The sequence below is a fragment of the Drosophila suzukii genome, chromosome 2L, assembly GCF_043229965.1.
Source record: "Drosophila suzukii chromosome 2L, CBGP_Dsuzu_IsoJpt1.0, whole genome shotgun sequence".
In the NCBI taxonomy this organism is placed as follows: Eukaryota; Metazoa; Arthropoda; class Insecta; order Diptera; family Drosophilidae; genus Drosophila; species Drosophila suzukii.
This window is the reverse complement of record NC_092080.1, coordinates 20,311,766-20,324,551: the sequence shown is the minus strand read 5'-3', so window position 1 is coordinate 20,324,551 and position 12,786 is coordinate 20,311,766. Positions and strand designations below refer to the sequence as shown.

The following is a 12,786-nucleotide window of genomic DNA, read 5'->3' as shown; positions in this document are numbered from 1 at the left end:
GTTTTGTGTTTTTCGATTTTAGTTAAACTTCATTTTTATTGACTTATTGCTGTTCAGAGCACACTAGAAATCAAAGATTTTGTAACTCATTTCATAAATAAAAATTTATCCAATTGGAATTTTTACATTTTACAAAAACAATCCCAATTTTGGACGTTGGAACACATTTTGCAAAATCACCTGTTCGCTTCAGCGATTCTCTATGTGAACAAGAATCGGCCGTGTGCAGAGGCTATTACCTATCAAAACCAAAAATGATGAATCGGACTTAAGATGTGCAAAAAAAGTCTTGGTCGCGTCTCTGGTATTTTTGCGATAACACGAAATCGAAATATACGATAGCTTTTGGCTATCGTCGGCCATCCATCTTTAGGCAACACACAACAACTGATGAAACACTCGAGCCTTGTCTGTGGTCAATGTGGTGTCTACAGCCAACAAGGCGATCATGCCCTCGATGATTAAAGCCAAAAAAAAAATATGGTCTTTATTGGAATCGCGGCCTCCTTTTAGGACCAAGTCCGAAGTCGAATAAGATAATGCAATTATTCATTAACAAACATATTTTATTTTAGACATAATGACCACGTAAACGAATGGTTAGCCAGTTGGGCCCCCTCAGCGTCCTTCAACATTTCTCCCATCTGTGGTTCGTTCATTAGTTTGGTCCGAAATTTGTCCGGCTTGTCCGCCACCGCCACTGGTTATTCCTTCAGGTCTTATGACCACACATCTTAAAGATAAATAATTTTACTAATTATTATTTATTAATTCGGCCAATGGCGAGTGTACAAAGGTCGGTGACGCGAGGAAGTACCGTCGCTAACTGCCTGGTCAATGGCCTAGGCTCTATCGATCAGGGTCAAGCTCGTTGTCTGTTTCTGGAATTTTGTATTTAGAATGACGGTGCAGAAGATCGTGACTTTGATAAAATACCTAAGAATGGCTTTCCTGTGTGAATCCCACGGCTCCAGTTTACCAAACCAGTAGGCATAAGATTTGATTCCCCAAGGCATTATTCAATTATTTTATGGCAATTATCAAATCTTTTATATCAATACAATAGGAATTCATCCCTTGTAGCTCTGTACTCTAGGATGGCTATTTCGCCATCCAATTTGTTTTTCATGAACTTATATTTTGCCAATACTATGTTCATTTAATTTTTCCCCATTTCAGGGGAAATATTTTGTGGAGACCAATCTTTTATAGTCTTTTTTAAAGAGTAATTTTATTTAAAGAGCGGCTCTGAATTGGATTTCCAACATTTTTCTTGACATTTTGCTTCATAAGCGATGCAATCAACGCTTTCTGTTTTAGGCATTTGCACATGAAGGCGTTGCATTATTTCAACAACTTCATTTTCTTTATTTTGCTTACTGGGATTTACTACATTTTGACAAATTTCCACAAAATGCATTTCAGCATCACTCTCATCATCATCATCTATCATCTATAATAAGTGTTTTAGCCGCTTTTTTTCTGTATGGAACACAGAATGGGCTTTGATAGCCAAAAGGAATCGGGGAGTGAATCAACGGGCTCATATCCTAGTTCTTCAGTATATGTATGTATGGTATACTGGTTTTTCTAAGGCTAGAGCCCGTAAGGCACTCGGGCTTAAAGTGACTATCGCACCCTTAGGCAGTATGATTCAATTGGAGTACTTCCGGGCCACGTGTTCACCGTCTTAAGACTCGAATATCGCCTTCATGTGCTTCATACCTTTTAAATGTATTTTGAACACTAGATTATTGAACTCGAAATTATGTGATTAGCAGACAGGAAATTAGTTATTGATCGCACGTCAAATTGTAAAACATTCCCTTAATAGCCGTTGTTGATAATCATGAAAAATCAGTCGATGCTTGATAATAAATAAAAAATTGTAACCCTGTTAACTAGATGAAAAGTATATTTTCCAGTCATGCGAATGATTGGACAGTTAATTTAAAATTAAATCTGAGGCACAACATTTTTTAGTATGGACAAAAAGTATTTTTGTGGAATTTTGGGAACATTTTCATGTTAAACAAGGAAGAACGCTATAGTCGAGTACCTCGACTATCAGACTCAGCTAAAGGGTCCAAAGAGAAATGGAGATATGCAAGCAGCAAAGAGAGATCAAAATGCGCCACCTACCGGCGGTAGACAGATTTAAGCGCTATGGGCGTTAAAGTGGGCGTGGCAAATTTTTAGATCAATCGATGGGTATTGATGAGAACAATACATTTCAGTTAAAATTTTTATTCTAGCATCAAAACTGTAGGAGCCACAGTTTTGGGCGGTTTGTGGGCGTAAGAGTGGGCGTGGCACTCTGCTGAAACAAACTTGCGCTGAATAAGAAGCTCAGGAATCTGCACGCCAAACCAATAGCATAGCTCTTATAACTTCCGAGATCTAGTATACCCTTTTACTCTGCGAGTAACGGGTATAAAAACACCTAATAATCTATTCAGACTGAATTCTTATGGTGTCACTGTTGGCCCACAATAGTTTCTATTATATTTTCACTTTATAGAACTCTTATTCTTGACACATAAGCTAATATCAATACAGAAATTTTTAGCCAAGGAAAAATTTTACATGCTAGCGAAGAAATTGTTTTGCGCTGTAACCCATTTTAATTTAAAAAAACAAAATCCGCTTTGACAAAAAAATAAGTAGCTCTGTTCAGAGGCTAGTTCAAATTTGAGCAATTGAGGGAACAACCCAAAATTCTTAGCGTTGAATTTTCAAAGAAATGTGACCAGTTTTCAAGATTTCTTTAAAAAAATTCTAATACTTTATTTATTTATTACATTATTTTTCGTTATAAGTGTAGGCCTTAAAATATTAATTAGATAACAAGGACCAAAATTACACTTATTTTTATTGATTTTAAAGTAGGTCATTGCCGTGGCTCTTAAATGAAATAAGCAATCAGCAAATTAACAGCCTCGAGTTTGTTATAATTGCAAAAGGATAACCAGGAGTCTCCATGCAGCTAGAGAATTCGATGTCTCCGGGATTTACTACCTAAAAACCAGCTACCTTTGCCAGGATATGGATCGATATCTGGTTGAGTCTGGCCTTCGCCTATGAGCAAAAAAGGCTCTGGATGTCGGCCATCAATGCCACGAGGCCAAAAATATCTACTTGGGTCAAGAATATCAGGTCCCGTTGAAGTGACTCAATAGCCTGGCAGCGTGGAGCATACGAATCGGTACGAACCAAGATTTTTTGCAGTTTTTTATTAATATAATAAAAGTATCTGGAAAAAAATGTAATTAATAATCGTTTGTTAGTAACGCTTTTCTGGTTTTGGAAGGGCTAGGATTTGTTTGATTTCCTCTTTAGTAATCAGTGCCAATTTGAACATTACAAATCCTGTGGGGCCAAGTGTGCAACTGCTCAGGACAGCTCCAAATGCTTCTAGGAGTGCGTTGGCGAATTATACAATATATAATTAATTAAAAACTTACTACACTCAACAAACTTGAATTATTAGAATTGACCAAAAATATAAACAAATAATTACTACATTAAAAGCAGTTTTTTTCTAGAAAAAAAAATTGTTTCCAATTTTGTAATATGGAAGCGCCTTCAAATGGGTTCTTTGAATAAATAATGAATCTTGCCAGGTCTTGCCTATTCCATAAAACTAGCCAAGTAGCTAAAAAAATTGTATTAGTACAAACCAAATTCTGTTGGCCAGAACATACTTTTTTTGCTAGGAGACGTCCGGCAGGAGCAAAGCCTTTGTCCTGTTTGTTTGACATAAATTAATAACTCCTGAACTATGCAAGGTACTTTGATCATTTTTTCTAGTGGTAGGCACACCCTTAGATTTAATTTAGAAAGGTGGTCGTGCACAAAGACACCGTCCGTCCATATGAACGCTAAAATTTTGGAAACTATTAAAGCTAAAAAGTTGGAATTAAGCACGCCCACTCTAACGCCCACAGACGCACATAACGCTAAAAACCTGTCTAACGCCCACATTTGTCTGCCTCGCATGTACTAGAGCATTGAATTTCGCAATTCCCTTATAAAAATAACACAGCGTTACTTAAAATTTGTTCCACGACATGAGGCCGGGGTATTCCATATAGTTATGGGATTTTTTTATAGTTCGAGACTCATGGTAATACACAGAGAAAACTAGGATCCCATTATATATGGAAGAGAGCTTATTTTAGATTGCAATGTAGATGGGCTGCCCCTTTGTCCAACTTTAGGATTCTTCGAAAAACTTAAACATGCTGATTTTTTATAATCGGGACTTCTAAACCATTAATGTTCACTACTATTAACCTGTTATCCTCAAGAAGTATGTGACAAAGAAATACGAGTCAAAATTAATGCATTTATTTGTAATGACCCAAGTCGGTACATTAAGTATTAACTCTGATTTTAGAAATCGGGCTTGCCTGAACCATAACTTGTCGTTTTAAAAAAAAAAACTCCATCAGGTATAGAATAGTTTAATATTGATATGCGTGCTAGGTTTTCCTTGACCCAATGCACTTCTTAAATTTAGGAGTTTGCCAAAAAGATGCGGATTTCTTATCGAAGGAAAATCGATGCGGATTAAGGGGAATCACCCATGTCTCGGCTTTAAAAATCGAAATATACCCGTTACTTGTAGAGTATAAGGGTAACAGGATTCGTCGAAAAGTATGTATCAGGTACAAGGAAGCTTTTCAGACCCTATAAACAACACATATTGATCAAGATCGCTTGCCGAATCGAACTAGCCATGTATATAGTCCGTCTGTCTGTGCTTCCGAATAAGCGCTGAGATCTCGGAAACTATTACTGTGTTTATGCGATGCAGAATTCACGCTTTCATTTCGCGATTTCAGCCGATTCGTGTGTGCATAAACGCCATTTCGTGAATTCGGCAACACACGAAAGTTGACTATGAATTCAACCTGAAAGAGTGAAATGGTCACAATTAAACTCCGGTAACTCTATATAATTATCGGAGTTGCCAGATCGATACAAATACATAAATACACCTTACATGTAACAAATTTTTTGTTCATTCAGTGCCAATGGAAACTAGTTATAATCTTTTATTTGGACAGTAAATAAATGTTATTCTGGCTTGCACACACTTTATCTTTAATATAAGCAAGATTATTTCATGCGAATCGAAAAAATATATTGGGTGTTATAATCGCTAACACCTTTTTCCACCGGTCCGGCATCTCTGTCAGCTGAGATTGATAAAAAGCATGAGTTCGGCTGTGTCGCATAAACAGAATCAAATTTTATTTCACGCTTTTAAGAAATCATGAAACCCTTAGCATAAACATAGTATATAAAAACAAGGAAGAACGCTATAGTCGAGTACCTCGACTATCAGATACCCGTTACTCAGCTATATGGAGATATGCAAGCAGCAAAGCGAGATTAAAATGCGCCACCTACCGGCGGTATACAGATTTAAGCGTTATGGGCGTTATAGTGGGCGTGGAAAATTTTTTTTGGATCAATCGATAGGTATCGACGAGACCAATACATTTCAGTTAAAATTTTTTATCTAGCATGCAAATTGTGGGCGTCACAGGTTTTCGCGGTTTGTGGGCGTTTAAGTGGGCGTGGCAAACATTTTTTTTGGGTCAATCGATAGGTATTGATGAGAACAATACATTTCAGTTAAAATTTGTATTCTAGCCTGTAGAAGCGCTGCGTAAGAAGCTCAGGAATCTGCACGCCAAATCTCAATAGCCTAGCTCCCATAGTTTCCGAGATCTCAGCGTTCATCCGGACGGACAGACAGACGGACAGACGGACATGGCTAGATCGACTCGGCTAGTGATCCTGATCAAGAATATATGTATATACTTTGTGGGGTCGGAAACGCTTCCTTCTGCCTGTTACATACTTTCCGACGAATCTAGTATACCCTTTTACTCTACGAGTAACGGGTATAACTACAGAGTTTATATTTGCCATTCAGATTCCTAAGAATATCGCGAGCGCAAGTTTATTCCACTCTAACATCCACAAACGCTTATAAGGCTAAAGCCTATCAAGTTTAATATTTTGAAAATGTGTAAATGGGATTATCTGATTATCAATACCCACCTACATTCCAAAATTGGTCCAAATCGCACCATTAATTTAAAAGTTATAAGCAAATAAAGTGTGCAATCTCGGATACAGCCGATTTGCTGCATACATGTCTGCATCTCCCTCGCACACCCTTTAGCTGAGTAACGGGTATCTAATAGGCCATCGGCTTTCGCGTTTCTTCTTGTTTTGTTGTTTTAGTTTATACGAAAAACTACATTTATCTACAGTAGATTAAAATGCTGATTTTCTATTTGAAGTCCGATCAACCTTTCGACCGGGTTCGGTGCTACCGCTGGCAAAATTTTCTTGAATTACTTTGAAGATTTTTTAACTTTAAATAATTTATAAATGTACTTTATTTTTATTTTGTTTTCACTTTTGGGCGCTAGACACACTTTGGCGTTATGTTTGCTTCTGAACCTATGAGTATAAATATTCTTAATCAGGATCACCAGCCGAGTCGAACTAGCCATGTCTGTCCGTCCGTAGGAACGGAGAAATCTTGGAAGCTATAAGGGCTACAAAGTTGGGATTAAGCAATCAGATTCTAGAGATTCTTATTCCAGCAGAGTGCCGCTGCCACGCTAACGCCCAATTACCGCCCAAAACTGTAGCTACTACAGTATTAGTGATAGAATCAAAATTTTAACTGAAGTGTTTTGGTTTAGTCAATACCTATCGATTATCCCACATTTTTCACGCCCACTCGCTCACTAGCCGCCTAAAAATGTGGCGCCCACAGTTTTGATGCTAGAACAACAATTTTAACAGAATTGCATTGGTTTTGTCAACACATATCGATTGACGCTAAAACCTGTCTGGCGCCCACAGTTTTAAAGATTTTGTCAATGGTATTTTCTTTTGGTTGTCAGTAACTATCTACACTGTTCAAGAATATATGTTGAGATCGCCGCTAGGTGGCTCTCTGCAATCTCGGAAACAGTCGCGTATCTTAATCTACTTTAAATTTAGCGGGTATATGCTATAGCGTTCTTCCTTGTTTTAAAATATAAGCGAACACTTGAAATAGGAACAGTGGGAAAGAAATAGAAAATAATTCAGCGGCCACACTACTTTGAACACCCCATACATTGTTAATACCTTTTTTCAATAACGATTATTGCATTACCAGCATACAGCCACACTTCATGTGCATGCATAAAAAAAATCTGATTTGTCAAATCAAAACTTCTGCATTGAATAGAATATCTGCTCGGACATGGATAATTTCGGCTTTGGAGGAGTCGAGCTCAGCAAAGGACAAATGTTCCAAGTGCTGATACGTCTTTCGGTAGCTTCGCTGATAACGTTTTATTCGGTGAAATGGATGATGAACCAGATGGACCCGACTAGTAAAAACAAGAAAAAAGCCAAAATCCTGGCTGAAGAGCAGTTGAAGAGGTTTCTATATCTTTTAAATAGAGAATAACGTTACCTATGGCACTAACCTGACTTCTTGTCTTGCAGGCTGGCCGAGAAAGATGGGTTCAAGCTGAATGCGCAGGAATTTAACGACTATGAGCTGATGATTGCGTCACATCTTGTTGTACCGGCCGATATAACAGTCAGTTGGTCAGATATAGCCGGACTAGATAGTGTCATTCAGGAGCTCCGGGAATCGGTGGTTCTGCCGGTCCAGCACAAAGATCTCTTCAAGCGCTCGAAGCTTTGGCAGGCGCCGAAAGGCGTGCTTCTGCACGGGCCTCCGGGTTGCGGAAAAACACTGATAGCGAAGGCGACGGCAAAGGAGGCGGGAATGCGCTTTATCAACTTGGACGTCGCCATTCTGACCGACAAGTGGTACGGGGAATCCCAGAAATTGACATCAGCCGTGTTTTCACTGGCTGCGAAAATCGAACCATGCATTATATTCATTGACGAAATTGATTCCTTCCTGCGATCCCGCAACTTGAACGACCACGAGGCCACCGCCATGATGAAGACCCAGTTTATGATGCTGTGGGATGGTCTCAGCACAAACTCCAACTCGACGGTGATTGTAATGGGCGCCACAAACAGACCTCAGGACCTGGACAAGGCCATTGTCCGCCGGATGCCAGCTCAGTTCCACATTGGCCTTCCTACCGAGACTCAGCGAAACGACATCCTTAAACTGATATTGCAGTCGGAGGAAATAAACCAAGATGTCGACCTGAATCGGTTGGCCAAGCTTACAAATGGCTTTTCCGGCTCTGACCTTCGGGAAATGTGCCGGAATGCATCAGTTTACAGGATGAGGCAGCTCATCACGTCTAGTGACCCATCGGGTGCAGCTCTCGATCGAAATAACGTCAGCATCAATATGGATGATTTGCTAGGCTCACACTTAAAAATTAAGGAGTCCAAGATGCACACGGGAAGTCTATTTTTAGAGAATAGAATCGAGTTAGACTAAGTTCCATTGTTGTTTAATTCATTTTTTCAATATATCAAAAAACTTAAATAGATCTTATAAGCTTGTTTATTTGTCTTTCAAGAGGATCTCTAAGGAGATGTGCTTACCATTATGGTAAAGGTTGTTGGTGTATCGAAAAGGTTTTCCGCCTATAACTTAACCCTGTTCTATTATCAAAACATGGGCATCCGGAAAATGCAATCTATGTACACTTGAAATCTGCAATAGATACTGCAGGAAATTACACAATTCATAGCATTTCCGTAACTGGGAGCTCAATGCACTTTAATTACTACATATACGAGCTTCTTTGAAATATTCACCTAGAGAAATTTCAAACATTTATAAAAATATTGCTCTTGTACACTCGTACAGATACATATTAAACCTGCGTCACGCGACCGCGGGCTCTCAATCGTAAAAAATAAAGGTAAACTTTTGCAGTGCTATACACTTTATATATGCAAGTTAAACCTCTCAAGATGTTTGCCATCGCCAAACCTAGCATTATTTTATTATTAGCATACAAAAACTTCTTTTATCTAAATGGATTTTTGACTTTAAATGAAACAGCTCGAATGAAAAAACTAAAAACAACACAATTACTTAAAAATTTACAAAAATATAGGGCATTTAATAGTCGGTTCAAGAAATAAAATTTAATACATTTTTAATTATGTTTCATGTTCATATAAATAGTTTCTTGGAATGGCGAAAAAATCATTTCTGTTAAAGGCGTTGAACAAACCACATCAACAAACCCAAGCGAGACCATACCAAATACATTTATAAGAATGAATCCTATGGTAAGTTACACTCCACATTTGTTTTTCAAAAACCTCTAGTAATCATAAATTCAAACCCACTGATTTAATAAAATACGATTTTTCAATTTTAGATAACTTTCTTTCCTGGATATTTATTTATACCATTAATCATTTTTGGAAGTTCGGCGCACAGTGACTCCTATGCTGTGAATAAAAGCAGAAATGTTGAAAGCAACGAATGGAGCTATCCTGATTTTGGAAAAGAATCTATTCATAATACCGGAAGACGACCGGACAAACTGGCGATACAACATTATAACCGAGAGGCTGATCGAAACGTGACATTAAAACGCGGTGTGAGAAATTATCAAAAACCATCCGAAAAAATAACGAGACATAAAAACAAATACAGGCCGTCAAGTGCTTTAAGGAAAAATGTCAGTCCCCATTACACGGATGACAGTTCGGAAAATAAGCATTACCATACTTTTGAAGAAATTCATGAACACATAGATGAGGATGATGGACAGTACCAAGCATCTGAGCAAATAGGAACGCAATCCATCCTAAGTGAACACGTGGAAGAACACTCAAGTAAGAAGGATAACAAGCGGATGAAAGTCAAGATCAAGCATCATCATCACCACCATCATCATAACCATATAAAGGAAATGATAAAAACCGTACCTCAACCCTATCCCGTGGAAAAAGTTGTGCATGTCCCCATTGAGAAAATTGTGGAGAAGATCGTGCACGTCCCCAAGCTTGTAAATGTTACAGTTGAGAAAATAATACACGTGCCAATTGAAAAAATTGTGGAGAAAGTGATACACATCCCCAAACCTGTCCAAGTTCCAAAACCTTATGTAGTCGAAAAAATCGTTGAGAAAATAGTGCATGTCCCAAAACCGTATCCCGTTCTTCGGACTGTGCCCTATCCAGTGGAAATCAAAGTCCCCCATAAAGTGCCAGTCCCCTACAAGGTGGAGGTTGAAAGGAAGGTTCCCGTTTACATTCGATCAAGCGAGCCATATAAATTCGAGCCATCACCTTTCGAAAACTATCCCCATGCTGAAGAGTTAAAATTCAGTGGGGAAATGAATCATCCGCCACCTAGAGAACATAGAGAACATGAGCCTTCTTCGCTACCATCGTCGAATTACTATAATCGGATATACAAATCAAGGGAACTAGACCATCCTCCGCGGTTAGAAGATTATCAAAATTCAATTCCGCCGCAGTATAATCACGAATATGTAACAAAAAGTAGTCCTGAGCCGCAGTATAACCACGAATATGTAACGAAAAGTAGCATTGAACCGCAGTTTAAACACGAATACATAACTAAAAGTAGTACTGAACCGCAGTTTAAGCACGAATACATAACCAAAGGTAATATTGAAGCAACTTCTTCTGGACGTGATTCGGTTTCTCTTAAGCTTGTGGGCCCCCCAACTCATTTCAATATAACTGGAAAAGATTTGGAGACCGCCAACTCAGCTCCAGAGTTTGTTAATAGCTCAAACGTAGACCTAAGTCCGCAGGAATCGGTTAACGCTTTTCGTGGACTCCCTTTCTCCTTTCCATTCCAATTTGTTCAGCTGCAGCCAATGCCCTTTCAAAACGCTATAAACATGGAACTGCCAGTTCCATCTACGGCAGCTGAGGGAGCTCAAAAGTAAAACAAAATCAGCAAACCGAACCTGCCAAAAAATAAATATACATTTTCCTCAACATTATTATAAATAACTTAAGTGAACTAAGTGATTTGAGAATTTGATGTACCCCAAAGCAGGTTTGAACTCTGAACCAAGCCTCCCCTACAATAGAATCAATTTTAGAATGCATTAAATATTTTACTGAAATGTTTAAGATTTGGTATAAAACATTTGCAAATGCGAGTACCTTTTTTCATTTTAAATAATAAACATATTGGTAAACGAAACTACTGCACAAACCCAACTTGGTTTATTTATAAATGGTGGGCTCATTTATTCGACCGCACTGTTTTGTAGTTAAAAGTTATTACCATTCGTGATCAAGCATCGGCGAAGGTGATTATGATAAACAGTATAAACGGGTATGAAATGTACTTGGTTCCCAAGCTGATCAACTTGATAAACCTAAAACCTAATAAAATGTCTTGTAAAGATCCTCAAGCTGTACAATTTAAATTATTCAGTTGCTTTATTATCCATCAGATGTTAATGTTTAAAAATCAACATTGCTTGCCCGCAATTTAAATGCTTTAGTTTATTGTTTGTAGCAGTCAACAAAAATGTTTTGTTCCTCATTTACATCCTTTGCCACGGTGACCAAAGGATCCTTGTCCGTTTCAGACACCAAGATCTCACAAGCTCCTTTCAGGGATTCGCCAAGTTTAGGAGAGAAATCCTTAAGGAATCCCCTTTCCGAATTGCTGTGATTGCAGAGCAGCACGGTGGTGTTATTGTGGGTGAAGTCCAGCAGTTCGTGATGTGACATTTCGCCGGTGATGATGAGATCCGCTTTAGTGCCCTTGAGCAGGGATCCTCCGGAGCCGGCACAAATGCCCACAGATTGGATGATGGTCTTTGGCTGGTGGCTCACAGCCAAGGCAATGTGGACGCTGCTTTCGATGTGCTTCTGCAGGGATTCCACCAGATGGGAGATCTCCAAATTGGTTTCTATATATCTGCCAGATCCGGTGCCCGGTGGAGCTCCCAGCTCCGGTTCCAGGGGGCGGATACTGATGATCCTGTTCACTGCCTGCGATAGCCAATCGTTTACACCGCCGAGCGTTTTATCCCACGCCGTGTGGGGCGAATACAAAGCTATATCATTGGCCAAGCAGGCTGCCACCACGCGCTCCTTCCAGTTCGACTGCGTAATCCTTGTCAGCGGCTTGAAAATCGGTGGATGATAGCTGATTATGAGCTGCACGTCCTTCGCCAGTGCCTCGCTCATCACGGGCTCGGTTAAATCATTGGTTAATAGAATTCTCTTGATTTGCTTCTCCCGGTGCGGTTCAATCAGGAGCCCTACGTTGTCCCACTTCTCAGCCCACGAAATCGGCGCAAAGCTCTCCAGCTCCTTGACCACTGTCGCCAGTTTTTGACCACTATAAGTGCTCATCCTTCTTAGCATGCCTTTTTGTCCTCTTGTTAATTAAATATTAAAAATATATAAAACATTTAGAGTTGTGCAAATAATCGTATTGTGCTGCCAACTTAATTTCTGTTGCTGTTACGTCGTTGCTAACGTAACAGCTGTTACGTTTACGAACTGGCGCCATTGCGTTGTTTGCAATGCCCTTTTTTGAATGGCGACCCACTTGCAGAAACAATACATTTACGTTTTGTAAAGCTAAATGGTTTTGCTAAGTTCTTAGCTTTAGATCCATGACGATAAATATCTTGCATCTATAATAAGTAAATAATGATCGTATTCTAGTCCACTCTCGGAAGGCTATATTACATAACTGTCAAAGGACCAATCGGAAAATTAATAGGAAACAAGGGAGAACTCTATAGTCGAGTACCTCGACTATCAGATACCCGTTACTCAGCTAAAGGGACC

The 12,786-nt window shown here is 39.0% G+C and overlaps 3 protein-coding genes across 3 annotated transcripts; 2 read left to right on the top strand and 1 right to left on the bottom strand.

Annotated features, from left to right (window-relative positions):
- The first annotated feature begins 7,188 nt into the window (after window positions 1-7,188).
- nmd (no mitochondrial derivative) lies at window positions 7,189-8,513 on the top strand. Its single transcript, XM_017069696.4, has 2 exons — window positions 7,189-7,467; window positions 7,534-8,513. The coding sequence occupies exons 1-2, from the start codon at window positions 7,286-7,288 to the stop codon at window positions 8,459-8,461; spliced, it is 1,110 nt and encodes a 369-aa protein (XP_016925185.1). The 5' UTR covers window positions 7,189-7,285; the 3' UTR covers window positions 8,462-8,513.
- A 609-nt stretch (window positions 8,514-9,122) lies between these two features.
- LOC108012598 (uncharacterized) lies at window positions 9,123-12,398 on the top strand. Its single transcript, XM_017078020.4, has 2 exons — window positions 9,123-9,267; window positions 9,360-12,398. The coding sequence occupies exons 1-2, from the start codon at window positions 9,256-9,258 to the stop codon at window positions 10,908-10,910; spliced, it is 1,563 nt and encodes a 520-aa protein (XP_016933509.2). The 5' UTR covers window positions 9,123-9,255; the 3' UTR covers window positions 10,911-12,398.
- LOC108006999 (NIF3-like protein 1) lies at window positions 11,397-12,449 on the bottom strand. Its single transcript, XM_065864478.2, has one exon. It carries the CDS (start codon window positions 12,352-12,354, stop codon window positions 11,482-11,484), a length of 873 nt encoding a protein of 290 aa, XP_065720550.2. The 5' UTR covers window positions 12,355-12,449; the 3' UTR covers window positions 11,397-11,481.
- Window positions 12,450-12,786: the final 337 nt, after the last annotated feature.